The sequence below is a fragment of the Chiloscyllium plagiosum genome, unplaced genomic scaffold (assembly GCF_037043375.1).
Source record: "Chiloscyllium plagiosum isolate Xiang-an unplaced genomic scaffold, Cpla_swu_hap1 HiC_scaffold_2, whole genome shotgun sequence".
In the NCBI taxonomy this organism is placed as follows: domain Eukaryota; kingdom Metazoa; phylum Chordata; class Chondrichthyes; order Orectolobiformes; family Hemiscylliidae; genus Chiloscyllium; species Chiloscyllium plagiosum.
In genome coordinates this window covers 69,916,035-69,935,252 of record NW_028270140.1, presented here as the reverse complement: position 1 = coordinate 69,935,252, position 19,218 = coordinate 69,916,035, and the positions used below count along the sequence as shown (strand labels likewise).

The 19,218-nt window shown below is 41.6% G+C and overlaps 1 protein-coding gene across 2 annotated transcripts in view; it reads right to left on the bottom strand.

Moving 5' to 3' along the window:
- The window catches only part of frmd3 (FERM domain containing 3), a 218,879-nt gene extending 201,174 nt beyond the window's left edge, over positions 1-17,705 (bottom strand). For both annotated transcript variants that reach the window (XM_043712851.2, XM_043712861.2), the window contains exon 1: positions 16,953-17,705. In XM_043712851.2, coding sequence (XP_043568786.1) covers positions 16,953-17,057 — 105 coding nt within the window. In that variant the 5' untranslated portion in view covers positions 17,058-17,705. The remainder of the gene's footprint in view (positions 1-16,952) is intronic.
- Positions 17,706-19,218: the final 1,513 nt, after the last annotated feature.

The window sequence follows — 19,218 nt, the reverse complement described above, 5'->3', positions numbered from 1 at the left end:
TTAATGCGGTTCAGTGGGTGCAAGCCTGGAGGAAGCAGTTTTCCACATTTCCTTGGATTTTTTTTTGTTAGTAGACCTTGTTTAGTTTTGTTTTTAATTTTTTGACTGTACTTCAGCTCTATGCCTCCTATCCATCAAGATAGTCATCTACAGGTCAATGCACTGGGATGTGGACGGGGTTTAGCACCCGGTTGTCTGTCCTTCTTCCGTGGTTAAGCCGCACAGGTGTCCTTGGAAAAGGAACATGCAGAATCCACAAGCATGATGCAGATCGACAGGGACTGGTGGTCTCTACAGGGGCTGATCTATATCACCACCTCCAGAGGTGACACTGGAAATTAGTTTAGATAAGCTTCCATTACTCATTCTGATGTTTGTTTTTGTTACTGTGCAATATTGGGGGCTGTGTAACTTGCTATATTTTAAAAATAAAGATAAGAGATGGTGACAATTCCTGACATGAAAGGCTGAGGGGATAGCTAGCAGATCCAGTTCACCACTTACTCCTATAAATCTCCACCTTGGCCAGCAGTCACTAGCATCTCAGATATGCTCAATGGGCAGTAACTGCCTGTACCCACTCCGGTGGCTACTGACATACCTCTACATGAAGAAGCTGAAAGTTCCTTCAGAAAACTCAGAATCAATTGTCCTCAATGCCATTCCCTCCAGAAGAGTGAGGGCGCAGTTTTGCCACAGATTGCAGATTCCTAGGTCACAGTCGCAGAATTATGTTATCTGCTGAAGTGGCACCTGCAACCTGTAGGGGTGGGTAGTCATCCTATCTTGGAGCCATTAAGGTGATAACTGCGCTAAATGTTTGTGCAACTGGCTGTTCCCAACGGTCCACTGAGCCTCCGTGTGAGATCTTGCAAGTCTTGAACCCATAAATATTCCAAAACGTATTACCAATGTAAATTGTGCCATGTCACACTGCTTCATTCATTTCCCCATGATGGGAGCAATGCTGCAGCTCAGGCAGTCAGCTCAGCTACAAAGCTGGTTGCCCTACCTCGGTCTAGGATACTACAGACTATACACAAGTCACACTGAAAGCACTATTTCATAAAGCAGCTGACTGCATCAACAGGTTCTAATTCATCAATATACAATTCATCTGTGATCATTGGTACATCTAAGAAGTCTATGCCAAATACACTATGATGCCTACATTCTCATGATTTCTCAGGTACTGCTTCACTTCAAGGGCTGGATGCTTTACAATGATAGTTACTGGGAAACAAGGGGTACCCTTTTCAACCATGGAAGATTTTGCAACCTCATGACAGGTTGAGTGTAATTCAATGCACCACATTCTTCAACAAGACCCATCCTGCAGCAGACAACAGATTACACACTTGATCGATTTATTGGGGATTTTCTTTTGGAGGGGAGGCCCTGACTACACTTCAGACAGAGTGTGCCACATAATCCTAGTATGCTGCAAAACTCTGCACAACTGGCGGGATCAAAGAAGAGATGTGATGGATGCTGAAAAGCTGGGACAGTAGCAGCAATTTTCCAAGGAGGAAAGTGAGGACATTAAACAGGAGAAATATCACCTTCTGTATGATAGAGTGCTGTAGTATCAGGCCCAGCCACAAGTCTTAATTGAGACCCGGCTCCAATAGGTATGAGCTAGGTGCAGTGATGCTTCATAGACTGTAAATGTGCTGTTTATCAAAGGCTGAGCAGTTTGTCCCTACTGCCAGAAGTAGATGGAGCTTTTCTTTGACATTTCTTCATTTTGCTTTTTATAAATAAAAATTTAATATTTTCCAGTGCATGATGCTCTCACATTAAACAATGAGAAAATGTTGTGCTACACTGGGTGTTAAAGCAAGAGTAGCATCCCCTTAGACAGAGTTCTAAAGTCAGATGACTCCACGAATAGGTAACTTGAGTAGCTGGGTTCTCATAGGCGCTGTTGCAATGACTGTCGATCAGATGAGTGATGGTGTAAAATGGCAAACATACTTGTGAATGTGAGCTTGTATTTGCAACAATGTCTCAGCCAAGTTCCCTCAAAAATATCTTTCATTTCCCTTCCACAACAAGTACCGTGAAAGCTACTTCTAGCTGGCAGCGATTGACCTGGCGCACAGCAGAGTTTTAGAATGGCACAAGCACCAGGGAGCCAGAAAAGTCCTGGCAGTGGTGAGTACTTCCGCTGTTGCTGAGTGCACAATAGCATGAGTGGGATGCTATGGAGGCATGGTGCACTGGTTATGGGGTAGGATGCAGAGAACTGTATGAGATAACTTGGTAGTGTTCAAGGAGAGAAACCTTCCATGCAAGTCCCTGAAATGGACACAGCCAGTTTCTGGTAAATTCAACCCAAAGTGTCTGCATCTTTTTACATGTGCCTGACCTGCATTCTATGAAGCGATGCTCCATTTAACTGTTTCAAAGTAAGTGTGATTGTGAAAAACTGGCAACACAGTGAGAGCGCGCAGGGGAGAGCAAGAGAGCAAGTCAATCATATTTCCTTTGCAGACCAATAGTTACACATTCTTTTTTGATATCTGACGACAATACCATAGAATAGTGATTTTTAAGGCGGCTTGTAGCTCAGGTAGATGGTAAGTATGTAAGCTATCTCACTGATCTTGAACTTTGTTTTCAGACGTTTCGTCACCATACTAGGTAACATCATCAGTGAGAGTCTCCGGTGAAATGCTGGTGGTATGTCTTACCTCTCTATTTATAGGTCTTGGTTTCTTAAGGTGGGTGATGTAATTTCTGGTTCTTTTTTTCAAGGGAAGGTAGATGGCGGCACGGTGGCAGAGTGGTTAGCATTACTGCCTCACAGCGCCAGAGACCCGGGTTCAATTCCCACCTCAGGCAACTGACTGTGTGGAGTTTGCACGTTCTCCCCGTGTCTGCGTGGGTTTCCTCCGGGTGCTCCGGTTTCCTCCCACAGTCCAAAGATGTGCAGGTTAGGTGAATTGGCCATGCTAAAATTGCCCGTAGTGTTAGGTAAGGGGTAAATGTAGGGGTATGGGTGGGTGGCGGGTCAGTGTGGACTTGTTGGGCTGAAGGGCCTGTTTCCACATTGTAATGTAATGTAATCTAATCTAATCTAAATGGAAAGACAAGACGCACTATCACTAGTTTCTATACATACATACAAAGAAGGACACCACTTTGACTGGGACAACACATACATCCTAGAACAAGTGAAACAAAGACATGCATGAGAATTCTTAGAGGCATGGCAGTCTAACCAGAACTCCATCAATATACACGTCGTTTTAGATCCTATCTACCTTCCCTTGGAAAAAAGAACCAGAAATGGCATCACCCACCTTAAGAAACCAAGACCTATAAATAGAGAGGTAGGACATATCACCAGCGCTTCACCGGAGGTGATGATGTTACCTAGTATGGTGATGAAATGTCTGAAAACAAACCTTCAAGCTCAGTGAGCTAACTTAAATACTGTAGAAATTTATTAATTCACATGGCAAAGGCTGTGATTTGTTTGTTTCTCAATTAAGTTATAAATTAAATATTTTATTTTAAATCTTAAGTACTACCTGGTACCCGAATTGTGAAATACCATCTTCCTTCACTTCTCTGAACATATAGTTAAAAATCATACAACACCAGATTATAGTCCAACAGGTTTATTTGGGAGTACTAGCTTTCCAAACACTGCTCCTTCATCATGTAGCTGTGGAGCAGGATCATAAGACATAGAATTTATAGCAGAAGATCACAGTGTCATGCATGCAACTGATACAATATACTGAACAAACCTAGATTGCTGTTGTCTTTCCTCTTTTAAAATGGGCTGCAGATTTCAATTAATTAATATGTAAATCCCAGAACTTCTTTCAAGTCACATTCTTGAGATAACTTAAGGTTTTATTAAAAAAAGGTGACATCTCCGTTCAGACAATGCATTAAAGGTGTGAAGTTAGAGTCTGTCTACAGGTATATCCCAATCTTGAGTCAGGCTGGTTCTATTTCCAAAGTATGAATTTATAAAATGTCACATGGATTGACTGCTTACATTGACTACATGCAGATTGTGTGCTTTTTGAACAAAATAGAATGTATCTGCAATTATAATTCTGCAAATGCAAATTCATCCCATAGACTTATGTGTGTGCATGCATGTGGGAGGGGGGGAGGAAAGAGAGAGAAAGAGAGAAAGAGAGAGAGAGAGAGTGTGAGTGAGTGAGTGAGTGAGTGAGTGAGTGAGTGAGTGAGAGAATGCGAAAGTGTATAGTGAAGTGGGATCAAACCTGTAGTGTGACATGAATCCAGGGTCCCGGTTGAGACCATCCTCTTGGGTACTGAACTTGGCTATCAGCCTCTGCTCAGCCACTCTGCGTTGTTGCATATCCCAAAGACAGTCATCCGAAGATCCGAGGCCCAATGTCCCTGACCACTGAAGTGTTCCCCAACTGGAAGGGAACATTCCTGTCTGGCAATTGTTGCACGTTTTCCATTCATCCATTTTCGCAGTTTCTGCTTGATCTCGCCAATGTACCATACCTCGGGGCATCCTTTCCTGCAGCATATGAGATAGACAATGTTGACCGAGTCACATGAGAACCTGCCTCGTACATGGTAGGTGGTGTCCCCACTTGTAATGGTTGTATCCATATCGATACTCTGACACATCTTGCAGTGGTTGCCCTGACAGTTGTGTGGTGTTGTGGTCGATGTTACCCTAAAGATGGGCAATTTGCTGCGAATGATGGTGTGTTTAAGGTTTGGCTGTTGTTTAAAGGTGAGAAGTGGAGGCATAGGGAAGGTCTTGGTGAGGTGCTCATTCTCACTGATATTGTGCTGCAGGCTGTGAAGAACATGGCGTAGTTTCTCCACTCCTGGTAAGTACTGGACAAAGAAGGGTGCCCTTTCGGTCGCATCCCTGTCTGTCTTTTGAGGAGGTCATTACTGTTTCTCACTGATCGTATGGTTCTCCATGTGATAATATGGCTATTTTGCCGATATTCATTTAACCATTTTGACACTATTTTTTCCTGTTTAAATTGAGCCACGTAATTGTTTTTCTTTCTCTAATCAGGATATATCACATGATACACATTAATCTTGTCAATTGGCTTGAAGATTGCCATTAGGATTGGTGGAGGTTGCCATAGTAAATTTAAACTAATGAACAATAATGATCACCAGTAAATAATTAATAATTGCAATATGGTTTGATCTTTAAGAAACTCAGATTGAATTTTGTACAAGGTATATGAAAAATAAGCTTCTTGGCTAAAAAAAAACCATCACACAAGATTAGATGTTATTCAAATATATACAGTGCTTCAAACCACAATGAAGTAAAATGAAATGTTTTAAGCAGAAACATGAACAATTTCATTGAAAAGATTTATGTAAGTCTCAGCATTTTTATTTCAAACCATTTGCAATTTGATAACCCTTAGGAATTTTCAAATGCTATGACACCGCATGAGTGGATGAAGTTATCATTTCAAAATACTGGCAACGTATGAATTCCAATTATAGTTTAGAATCAGTGCTTGAAAGTATAAAGGCAACCATTAATTTGTTGAGTAAATGTATTCATAACATTTTAATAAATGAGTTTTATTTAAAAGTGTGATTCAGAAATGCCAATGAAAGCATAAACACCCAACATATACTTTCTTGATGCCAACGGCAACAAAGGAGCAAAACTCAAATGTGAATTGCGTTTATTTTCCAAATCAAGACACTACTGAGATGATTACTGTTGGACTGAATGCAGTACCAGCTAGTGATAGGAACTTTACTGTAACAATAAAATGTATACATCAAGTCTAATTGAATTTTTAAATCAGCCAGTCAAATCATTGTTAATGAAACAGGGCTTTTGTCATATATTTCAATACAGCAGTTATTGGTTCAGTTATTGCAGTCCCTTGGGTTACCACAATATAAGATTTCCATCATTGTATTACATTAGGGTAAAACTGTGTAATGAAGAAAAATAATTGCAGAACAATTCCAGATAGATCTATTCCTTCTACTGCTTTAATTGGAAAAAATAAAACATTGTTCATTGTGGCTAGCCCAAGCTCTCAACTGAGAAGTGAAGTATAGTCCATGATGCCTAACAGAGATGGTGGAAATACTATCTGGATCCTGCAAGATTTTTTGCCAATTTCCCTTAAAAAAGGTATATACTCCACTTTTCCAGTAATTCAATAAATTTGCCCAGTGAATATTTAAGTCAGATTAACCAAGTAACCCAATATAAAATTTGGCCACTGCTGCATTAGTTGATGTAATCAAGGACAGCAATACAGACGTAGAACTTGACTTCATTGTCCACAGGTTAGGGAGTAAAACAAAAGATTCTAACTAACAAGCTGCAGCTCTAATTAAATGGGCAGGAGTGTATGATCATATCAGTAAAAGGCAGAATCTGGTTGGATTGAGATGCTGCTCACAAATAACTGGTCAACACTCAATGAATACACCAAAAGATAATTATATTTAAACAGTATTTAAGTTCACATCTGGAGGGCTTTCATGGTACAGTGGTAGTGTCCTACCCTTGGGCCACAAGATTTGGGTTCAAGTCCCACCTGCTCCAGAACTGTGTTGTAATATGTCTGAATAGTTGATTTAAAACACTACTTTAACTTCACCTTTTTAAATGAGAGCTTTATTTCTGTTAGCCATACTCCAGAAAACTCATGTCCCACTTACTGACTTCTCCAATTCGTACCCAAATAACCCTTAATTAGTTTATCCATCATCTGTTCCCTTATTCCATTAAGTCACTATTTTTTTCTTTAATCGACCTGTTCAGAGATGTTTTACACACATCTGGAGCAGGTGGGACTTAAGCCCTGGTCGACATGGCTCAGAAGTAGGGACACTAACTTTGAGCGCAACTAACTCTTTCATTAAGTCATAACTATCCTTTGCTATAACCCTTTTGAGATGATATGAATAACATATCAACAAACAGCAAGTATCTCACTGAGGAAAGAATCAACACCTTCAGAACAGAAGTGGGGATGGCTAGGTTTGGGGAGGGGAGGGGAGGGGAGGGACTGGAGGGTGGGGGTAGTCAAGGAAGAGAATGGGAACTAAATTAGCAAACAAAAACATACCACTGTATAAATACATTAAGCTACTCATGTTGTATTCTGCAGGATCTATAAATGTCATAGCTTCACTGAGTGACAAATGACACATTACCTGGTTAGAAGCCAACATTGTACACTGGATTTCAGCTCCCAGGAGGGAAACTGAGAGAGATTGACAACAGCCATCCTACCCATGAGATGCCACAACAGATTTTAAGCATCTTTCCGCAACTTCTTTTGCCTACCAGCAGTCCTCCAATAACAAAATGGTTACTAGCTGGCAATCGGAAGATCAGGATCAGAAAGCACATATAGCATCCAATGGCAAAAAGATAAATTGCACTTCTGATCTCATCCCTTCCCCTACCTCAAGGACCAGATTAGAATTCCCCACTCCTCTATTTCCACATCAGCAGCATTGGCATTCAAATGTAGATCTTCTAACATTTCCACCAGGTCCAGCATAATGCCACTTAACAGATACTCCCCTTCTCTGTCAGCATTCTATTGAAGCTGTTCCCTCTGCAACACCTTGGTCTATTCTTCCATTAACCCAAAATGTTATTCCACATCCCAACATTTTACCATGAAATTGTAAAAGATGCAACACTTTACCTCTTCCTTCCTCACAGTCCAAGGCCTCACACATTCCTTCTTTGTGAAGTAGCATTTTAATTGTACTTTTTACAATCTAGTCTACTGCTACCACTACTCACAATGTGGTCACCTCCACACTGGGGAGACTAAACACAGACTGCTTGACCACTTTGCATCACTGAGCAGTCTGCAAGAATGAATTCAAACTTGCAAGTGCACTCCATTTCAATACATCATCTTCTGTCCTGCTTACATTTCTGTCCCAGGCCTGCTGCAGTGCTCCAGTGAAGCCCAAAACAAGTTAGAGAACAGCAACTCATTTTCTGTTGAGGCACTTTCCAGGGGCTGGACACACCATGCAGCCAGTTTGATATTGGCATCCACACTAATCTACTTTTATTATATAAGAATAGAACCAGTTGAAAGCAGTCCCATCCAGATGAACAACTGTGGTGTGGTCAACCATGTGTTAGCTGCAGAGCTGATGAGAAGCATAAGGAGGGATAGTTTACTTTTATCATAATCACATAGAAGGCCAGTGTGATTAAAAAACAGATTCAGTATTGTAGCAGGGCCTAGAACCTGATGGGAGAAATTCAAACATGGAGTTCTGGGAAAATTTGGGAGGCATCAGCACTTCCAAAGATTTGAGAAGCAAGCGCAGTTGGAAATAGAGTGGAAGTTTGCAAGGACAGTATGTTCAAAGATTTTTTTAGTACAATATATGGTTAAATTTTTTTAATCAACGATTCAGAAATATTAATACACACTTCTGGAGCAGGTGGGACCTGAACCTAGGCCTCCTGGCTCAGAGGTAGAGACACTACCATTGTGTCACAAAAACCCTCAGGGTATATGGTTAATTTTAAAAAAGGTCAGCACCTGAGGAAAAATAATCATTCACAATAGCAGCTAACAGGAGGGTCACGTCACCAATTTTGTGGGAACACAGGGTGGCACGGTGGCTCAATGGTTAGCACTTCTGCCTCACAGCACCAGGGACCTGGGTTCAATTCCCACCTCAGGCAACTGTCTGTGTGGAGCTTGCGCATTCTCCCTGTATCTGTGTGCTCCGGTTTCCTCCCACAGTCCAAAGATGTGCAAGTTAGGTGAATTGGTCATGCTAAATTGCCCGTAGTGTTAGGTGGGTTAGTCAGGGGTAAATGTAGGGGAATGGGTCTGGGTGGGTTGCTCTTCAGTGGGTCGGTGTGGACTTGTTGGGCCGAAGGGCCTGTTTCCACACTGTAGGGAATCTAATCTTAATGCTATAACCTGCCAGAAATCATAATTTTCTACTGCATAGTATTAAGATTGCAAGAGGACTGTTAGGTGCGCTGACGCAAATGCTTCACACTTCTTAAGTGATAACGAACTGTTGAAAAAAAATGCATTCAGTGTTTATTGCAACTTAAGTCATTTCTAATCACTAGCACAAATTCAGATTCCAGCCTCCTGCAACCTTCTTCCCTTTTCAAATTTTCTCTCTCTCTCTTTGCCTATGATGGGATATTGGGATGGTGCTCAGGGTGTCAGCAGTCACTCAAAAAGCTTGTTATTTTAATGTGTAAGATTGCACATTAAGTACCAATAGGCTACTTGACTGAAGGGAACATTACAGTCAGTTCTGATATTCTCCCATGTCCTTACCCCCAACCCCTGCACTCCAGATATAGTCCTCACATGGTCTGCTTTATCACACTATCCATTGTTAACCACTAACAGTCCCCATTATTAGCTATTCTTCCACCTTGCCTGACCATTATCTACTCCTTTGTCTGTCCAACTGTCTTTCTCTCACTTTAGGTTCTATCTCCACTTATTATGTATACCTTACCCCCATCTCCCCACCTTATCTCCAATACAAAAAACAACTTTTTCTTAGCTAACATCAGTTCTGAGTTACTGTACCTAAAACATTAATTCTGATTTCTCTCCACAGATTCTGCCAGACCTGTTGAGCCTTTCTGACAATATCTGTTAGATTCTGATATGGTATTTAGCTGATAATATCTGTCACAGTCACTCTATTGATCATGAACATTTTTTTCTGTTTCTCTAGTTGATAAAAATTAAAGGCAATTGTAGCGCCCATAGTTCCTCCAAATTGAAATTTGGCAACTTAACATCCAACAGCATACAAACATGGAACCGTCTTGGTCTATATGGCTTATGATTTTTTAATAGTATGAATGGATAGAGATACAAGCAGATGCAGTACATTATCCATTAAACAATTATTTACAAGTTAATCTGAATGCTGTTAGAGTTTTGAAATCGGTCCAAATATCCATTATCTGTATTGTGCCTGTTATATTACTTTTATTCATTCACGAAATGACGGCGTCACTGACTTGCTAGCATTTATTGCCCATTGCCTAATTGCCCAGAGGGCAGTTAAGAGTCAACCATATAGCTGTGGGACTGAAGTCACATGTCGGCCAGACCAAGTAAAAATGGCAGTTTCTTTCCCTAAAGGGCAGGTAAACCAGATGGGTTTTTCCAACAATCAGCAATGGATACCTGAATGAATTGAATTGAATTTATTGTCACGCGTACCGAGGCACAGTGAAAAGCTTTGTCTTGCGAGCAGGCAGATCACAGAGTTAAGTAGCATAGATAGTAAATAATAGGTAAACAGTAGCAAAAACCAAAACACAAATACAGACAAATGTTAAAAGTTTGTGAGTCCATTCAGCATTCTAACAACACTAGGATAGAAACTGTTTCGAAACCGGCTGGTGCATGTGTTCAGGCTTCTGTACCTTCTCCCCGATGGTAGAGATTGTAGAAAAACATTGCCAAGGTGGGATAGAACTTTGAGAATGCTGGCAGCGTTTCCTTGACAGCAGGCCTGGTAAATGGATTCTATAGATGGGAGGTTGGCCTTTATGATTGTCTGGGTCAAGTTCACCACGTCTCCGATCTTGAATGGTACAGTTGCCATACCAGGTAGTGATATATCCAGTCAGAATGCTCTCAATAGCACACCTATAAATGTTAGCAAGGGTATTGCCATCGTGCCAAATTTTCTCAGCTGCCTGAGGAAGAAGACATGTTGTTGAGATTTTGTAAACAGTGCATCCACATGAAGAGTCCAAGAAAGCTTGTTGTGGATGACCACTCCTAAGAGCGTGACACTCTGCACCCATTCCACCTCTGTGCTGTTACGTGTAGAGGAGCATGAGTAACATACTGCCAAAAGTCAATAATGAGTTCCTTGGTTTTACTGGCATTGAGAGCTAGGTTGTTCTCAGTGCTCCATTTTCCAGGTCTTCCACCTCCCATCAGTAGTCTGTTTCATCGCCATATTTCATCCTGGTCACATTTATTGAGTTCAAATTCCACTATCTGCTGTGGCGGGATTTGAACCCAGATCCCCAGAACATTACCTCGGTCTCTGGATTAACAGTCAAGTGAAAATATCACTATGCCTTTGTCTCCTGGGTATATGTTATAGACATAACAACTTCACTGTGTCCTTTAAAGTTGGAAATATACAGTCTTTACTTAGTCCAGCCTCCCTGTGACTCTAGTTCTACAACAAAGAAGCTGACACTAACTGTTCTCTGAAATGGCCTACGAAACCTCTCCATTGTATCAAACTACTTACAAAGGTTAAAAGGACTGCTGTGGTTCAAGAAGATACATCATCTTCTCAGAGCAATCAGATGTGAGTAATAAACACTAGCTTTGCCAGCAATCCCCAAAGACCAAGAATGAATTATAAGGAAAAACTTGTAATTTTAGTACATTATAGCTCTCCTCGCCCATTGTGTCATTACATACAATTGCTATTTGGTGTGAGTGCATGAAAATAAAATTCCGTAGTGCAAAGAAATTATCAGTTCAGATCTTTCAAAATACTTCCTTCAGTCAAGTGGTGTTATTGTGTGAAAAGCAGGAAAAGTACAACAGGACCGAAACATCAATTTTCCTGCTCCTAAAATGCTGCCTGACCTGCTGTGCTTTTCCAGCACCACTCTAATCTTGATTCTAACCTCCAGCATCTGCAGTACCCACTTCTGCCCTGTTAAGAAAAGCATATCCATCTTAGATCCAAGTGAGAATTAGAAAATACTTCCCAGTGGAATCCAAATTCAAAACCCAGTTGAGATAATAGTTTTCTCAGCTGAATGATACTAAGAAATGGAATCTTGATCATTTTGAGATTAGCATTCATGTATTAGAATACAAGTTATTGACCCCAGTTAATTTCCTTAGAGCAAAGAGGGGTCATGAGAAAATATTGGTCTTTGCAACAATCTTCCAGCAGAAGTACTGAGTGGATGGTCCATCTCTGCCTCCTCCAGTGGTTTCCAGCATCACAGTTGCCAGTCTTTAATTCACTCCATGTGACATCAAGAAATGGTCAGAGCACAAGATACTACAAATGCTGTGAGCCCTGACAACATTCCAGTAATAGTACTGAAGACGTGTGCTCCAGAACTTGACGCACCCCTAGCCAAGCTAATCCAGTATAGCTACAACACTGGCATCTACTCAGCAATGTGGAAAATTGCCCAAGTATGTCCTGCATACGAAAGGAATGACAAATCCAGCCTGACAATTACTGCCGCATCACTCTACTCTCAATGATCAGTAAAGTAGTTGAAGGGATCATCCACAGTGCTGCAAAGCAGCAAGTTCTCAGTAACAAACTGTTCACAGACACTTAGTTTGTGATCTGCCAGGGCCACTCAGCTCCTAATCTCATTACAGTCTTGGTTCAAACAGCTGAATTCAGAGGTAAGGCAACAGTGACATCAAGGCTGCATTTAACTGTGTGTGGCATCAAGGAGCCTTAACAAAACTGGAATCAACAGTAATCGGGGGCAAACTCTCTGTCACATAGGAAGATGGTTCTGGTTGTTGGAGGTCAGTCATTTCAGCTCCAAGATATCTTTGCAGAAGTTCCTCAGGGTAGCCTCCTCGGCCCAACCATCTTCAGCTGCTTCATCAATGACCTTCCCCCCATCACAAGGTCAGAAGTGGGGATGCTCGCCAATGACTGCATAATGTTCAATATCATTCACGATTCCTCAGATACTGAGGTTTCCCATGTTCAACTGCAACAAGACTTGGACAATACCCAGTTTTGGGATGACAAGTGGCAAGTAACAGTTACACAATGTAAATGTGATATGTTTCCAATAACCACTACTGGGATTGTATTCGTTGGAGTTTAGAAGATTAAGGGGAGACTTAATAGAGACGTACAAAATAATACATGGCTTGGAAAAGGTGGATGCTAGGAAATTGTTTCCGTTAGACGAGGAGACGAGGACCCGTGGACACAGCCTTAGAATTAGAGGGGGTCATTTCAGAACAGAAATGCGGAGACATTTCTTCAGCCAGAGAGTGGTGGGCCTGTGGAATTCATTGCCACGGAGTGCAGTGGAAGCCGGGACGCTAAATGTCTTCAAGGCCGAAATTGATAGATTCTTGTTGTCTAGAGGAATTAAGGGCTACGGGGAGAACGCTGGTAAGTGGAGCTGAAATGCGCATCAGCCATGATTGAATGGCGGAGTGGACTCGATGGGCCGAATGGCCTTACTTCCACTCCTATGTCTTATGGTCTTATGGTCTTGACATTCAGTGGTGTTACCATCCATAAACACCCCACTATTAACATCTTGAGGGTTACCATTGACCAGAAGCTCAACTGGACTCATTATGTAGATACAGTGGCTACAAGAGCAGGTCAGAGGTAGGAATACTGTGACAAGTAACTCATCTCCTGACTCCTCAAAGCTTTTCCAGTATATAAATAGCACAAGTCAGGAGTTTGATGGAATAGTCCCCATTTGACCGGATGAGTGCAGCTCCAGCAACACTCAAGAACATTCTCACAGTCTAGGGCAAGGCAACCTGCTTGACTGATCACAGATGCAAAAATTCACTTCCTCTACCACCAAAGCTCAATAGCAGCAGTGTGTACTGTCTATGAGATGCACTGCAAAAATCCACCAAAGATCCTTAAATAGCACCTTCCAAACCATAACCACTTGCATCTCGAACAAGAGCAGCAGATACAGTACATGGGAACACCATTACTTGCGATTACCCATTCAAGCCACATACCATTCTGACTCAGAAATACATTGCTCTCCCTTCGCTGTCACTGAGTCAATATCCTGGAATTCCCACCTTAATGATATTGCGGGTCTACCTACACCACATGGACTGCAGTGGTTCAAGAAGGCAGCTTCTCAGGGGCAACTAGGGATGGGCAATAAATGCTGGCCAGCCAGCAGTGCCCACTTTCCCATGAAAGAATGAAAATAAACTGGTGGGTAGGATTGAGAAAAAGACAAGATACTCTATAAGCATATCAAGGGCCAGAGGATAACTAAGGTTATCCACACTGTAAGTAATCTAATCTAAGGGGAGTGCCCATTAGGAACAAAGGAGGCCATCTGTGTGTGGAGCTGGATGACATTGGTAGGATATTAAATGAGTACTTTACATTTTTCTACACGTGGGAGAAGGAGGATGCATGTACAAAATTTGGGAAAAGAGACTGGAGCTTCTTGAACATTGACATATGGAGTGAGGAGGTAATGGAGGTTTTGATGGGATTAAAAGTCAACAAATCCCCAGGTCTGGATGAGTTGCATCGCAGGCTGCTGTAGGAGATGAGGGAGGAAATTTCAGGAGCTCTGACCCAAATTTTAATTCCTCTCTGGCCATAGGGAAGGTGCCAGAGTTCGAGAGAACAGATAATGTGGTTCAATTTTTCAAGCAGGAAACCAGAAAATTAGACAAGTGAATCTTACATCAGTGGTAGGGAAACTACTGGAGAAAATTCTGAAGGAGAGAATTAATCACCAGTTGGACAGGCAAGGTTTGATTAGGAGTAGTCAGCATGACTTTGTCAGAGGGAGACCTAACTAATTTGTTCGAACATTTTTTGAGAAGATTACCAGGTCTGTAGATGAAGTTAGTGCAGTTGATATAATTTGCATGAATTTCAGCAAAGCCTTTAACAAGGTCCCACATGGGAGACTGATAAAGAAGTTAAAAGCTCATGGGATCTGGTGTAATTTGGCAAGTTGGGTGCAAAATTGGCTTAATGGTAGGAGACAAAGGCTGATGGTAGAAGGCTGTTTGTGTGACTGGAGGCTGGTGTCCAGTGGCATACCAGAGAGGTCAGTGCTGCATCCCTTACTGTTTGTGATACATATAAACAACATAGATGAGAATGTTGTTTGGGTGAGCAGTGAGTAATTACGTTTGCAGATATGACAAAGAATGGCTGGATGGTTGACAATGAAGAAGGTGTTAGATTATGGAAGAACATAAATGGATTAATCCAATGGACAGATCGGTGACAGAGTGGAATTTAGCCCTGAAAATTGTGAGGTGATGCATTTGGAATAAGGCAATACTCAGCAAATGGTAGGACACTAAGAAGCAGAGAGGAATAAATGGATCTCAGGGTGCTTGTCCAGAGATCCCTGATGGTGGCAAGACAGATTAATAACATAGTTCTGAAGACATATGGAACACTTGCATATATCAGTCATGACATGATTTATAAGAGCAGGAAGGTTATGTTGGCGATTTATAAATCTTTGGTTGTGCCACAGTTGGAGTGCTGCTGGCAGTTCTGGTCATGAGACTCGAGGAACAACGAGATTGAACTAGAGGGGGTACTGAAGAGATTCACTAGGGTTTTGTCTGGAATTGAACACTAGCTGTGAAGAGAGGTTGGATTGTTTTCTTAAAGCACAGAAGGTTGAGAGGGGACCTAATTGAGTTGCATAAAATTATGAGGGCATGAAGAGAGTGCATGGAAAGCAGCTGTTGCCCTTAGTTGAACAGTCAATAGCAAGGGGTCATAATTTTAAAGGTAAAAGGCAGGATGTTTAAAGGAGATGTGAAGAAATTCCTTTTCACCCAGAGGATGGTGGGAATCTGGAATGCACTGTTGGGAAGGTAGTTGAGGTAGAAACAACCCTTAAAGAGTACTTGAATAAGCATTTGAAATGTCATAACATTCAAAGTTATGGGACAAGTACTAGAAAGTGGGATGAGTGTAGATTTAGACAAGAGTCATTTTGTTGTAGCAGACTCAATGGACCGAAGGGCCTCTTCTATAGTGTATTCAATGATTCATACTACCGCTGGAAGACCAATTATATAATTTATAAAAGGTAGCTACAATGGTTGCTATGATTGACCAAAAAACCATATTAGAGAAAACATTCTCGAACTTTGACTAACAATTAAACTAATTTGCAACAACAAGACATAAGATGTTTGATAAATCAATTATTCCAGGGTTAGTTATTGCCAATAGCTAGGCTATTACTTCAAATAAATGAACATGACATTATATATAATATGTTAGCAGGCATGGATTCAAAATACATATCCTTATCAAAATATGTAGAACTGTTTCATTCAGTTAGGACAATTGTCTACAAAATGGAATACTAATAATATCAACTCATCAATGTTGCCCAAATACAGTAATTCACATCTTGAATAAAAAATTGTAAATATACACCTAAATGCTTTAAATAATGTTATTGAAATGTAAAAAAAAAACACTTCTGAAATGTTTTCCTCTATATTTAATGTGGTGTTAGCCTAAGTGAAAACAGCTTCATTATTATTATGATTCCACGGTACTGGTATAGAGTAATGTATTGATCTTAAACTCATCAAATGCATCAGTGCGCTGGAAGAAAATTCACGTATTGCAAATAAAGCACAAAGACAAAGATGAACGCAACTCTTCATAACTAACCACTCTACCAGCGAGCAGAAGTCAAGAGGTGTAAAATAATTTTTAAAAATTGGATATCCACGATAAATACACTGAAACCCATGTGTGCGTTCATACAACACATATTTACTTTGTCCATTTATTTTTAAAAAAACAAATTTTCAGAAGGAGCAACAACTGGAATCAGATCAGTAAATGTATCCAATCACATAAGATATCAACTGAAAATCAAAAGCTATAATTAATCGTTATCATTCCAATGGCAACATGGTTGTGATAATTTTGTCATTATCACTTCGTAGTACGATACGCGAGGGCGGGGGAACTATGCGTGTATTTCAATAATATGGTAATAAACATGCATCATGTACTTTTAGTTTATAATCTATTTTAGAACAATATTACCAAAAGAAAATTAACAAAAGGTTTTTGACAGCAACCAAATAAATACTCGTGCTTCAAAGAGAAAACTCTCAATTCATGTAAGAATCTTCGAAGTAGTTTATTTGCGGCTAGATTTTAAAATGTTAAACCTATCAACCCCATTACTGTACCTGGATAATACAGGGTAGTTCAGTGTCATCCAGCAGTCTGATTGTACATTTGATCTCTTGGCTTAAGGACTTGATACTTGAACTGCGAAAGCGGAGCATTTTCATTCTGTTCTAATTTCTCTTAATTAATCATAGAAGCCGTCAACCTCAAAAACAAACATCTCCCGACTGAACTGAAAACGCCTTGGGCGTGTATCGTATTATGAAGAAAACACTACCACATGGAGAAGAACACTGACTGCGTCAAGCGGAGTCTATCTCAGATGTTCACTCAAGATTTCGTAGACATTTGTACGGCAAGAAGAACATAAGCAGCAGGGTGGAAACTCCAACAATAGAATTTTAAACCAGAAAGTATTCTTTCCGTTGCTGGATAAGAACAGGCTGGAAGTCAAACACCTGTTCGATGTACAGTATATGGTAGCTGGAGCTCACGGTGCCTGCTTCAATGATGCTTCTCTGATGCATTGATCCAGCTCCTCCTCACTCAGAGGGCGGGCACGCCGCGCCGCGCCAGAAGTCAAGGCTCAGCCAATCACAGCGCTCCGTGCTCTCCTCGCGGTTACGCGCAGCAGGTGCGCGCGGAGCGGGCCGTCGTAGGAACAAAGAGCCGTCCGAGGATGGTACACAGCATCTCCGATTCATGTGAATACACGGCTATACTGTCTGCTTGCACATTGCCATTCGATGTTATTTCTGCATTTAGATACATACTTCTGACATTTTTCTGTCATCATTGCAATGTTACTTTATTTCCACAACGGGAGATTTATTTAAGTAAAATGGTGCATTATTTACCAGTTGAATGCAATATTGTTCGCATTGATTCCCACCTCCCCCCACCCCTTCCCCCAAACAAGTCAATTAGATACAGATTGCAACCATTGTTTTCTGCTGAAGAGAATCTTTGTGGATGATTACAAGTTGGGTGAGAACCCAGCTGCGCTGAATTGTTAGGGGTGCTATCCGGCATGACTTTTTCCTTCTCGCTCCGCTCATCGTTCTGGCCTGACCTTTCTCTCGTATTACTTTCCTTCTGGACGCTGTCCCAATACGAATATCTTCCGGTGAAAACGACCAAAAATCAGCTGAGACACTCAGCAGCTGCGCACCAGGCCAATCGCTGCAAGCCAGTAACTGGCCTTCACCGTTGCAATGTTAGAAGAATGCCCCGGAGACGTCCAACAGGGGCAAGTTGGCACCCCGGGATAGTGTCGTTTCCTTGGTACTGCCAGAGGTGACTACAACACCAGACCTTGCTGACTTGGTCCAAAGTCTCCACCCTGGTCAGTACTGTCTTCACAATCTAAAGGAATGCCCAGCAATAGAAGAAGAAAGTTAAAGACCCTCCAGCTTCTGCAAGTCATCTTCCCTCTATTAACTCACATTCTTTCTAGCTCTGCCACTGCACCACTTCCTGCCATGGATTTACCACTCATCAATTGCTTCCCTCCATTGCTCCTATCCATCTCAACCACAGACGAACTCCACATGAGGGGGGTTTCCTCCGGGTGCTCCGGTTTCCTCCCACAATCCAAAAATGTGCAGGTTAGGTGAATTGGCCATGCTAAATTGCCCGTAGTGTTAGGTGAAGGGGTAAATGTAGGGGAATGGTTCTGGGTGGGTTGTGCTTTGGCGGGTCGGTGTGGACTTGTTGGGCTGAAGGGCCTGTTTCCACACTGTAAGTAAGTAATCTAATTTCTCCATTTCCTACTCAGAAACTCACCAACATTCTCCCACCTGTACCAGCACAAAAGTTGTGCCAACCACTATAATATTACTCAGTCCCTTCCTGTCGCCAAAATAGGGCAACGAGAGCCAAGTCAGGTAATGGGGATACCTAACATTTGTCATGTCACCTTGTATGAGGAGGGAATCCTTGCCTGAAGAGGAGAGGACTATAAGCAATCATCGTCAAAACAAAATAGCCATGTCCCAAGAATTAAATAAACTTCATTGTCAAATGTTGGCTGTTTACCAATTACCACCACTGTGAGCATGTTCTTACCATGTCCAAGCATGTTGTCCTTATTTCACAACTCATTATCTCTGTCTCCTGCAGGCACCAGTAGCATCTGCACACCATCTGTCATGAAGAAGCAATCTCTTCCTTCACGCACCGTAGTGTTGGGTGGGGGGTGGGGGTGGATGTAGGGGTGTGGGTGGGTTGCACTTCGGCGGGTCGGTGTGGACTTGTTGGGCTGAACGTCTGTTTCCACACTGTAATCTAATTCAAGTAAGAAGCCACAGCTCCCTCAGAGTGAGG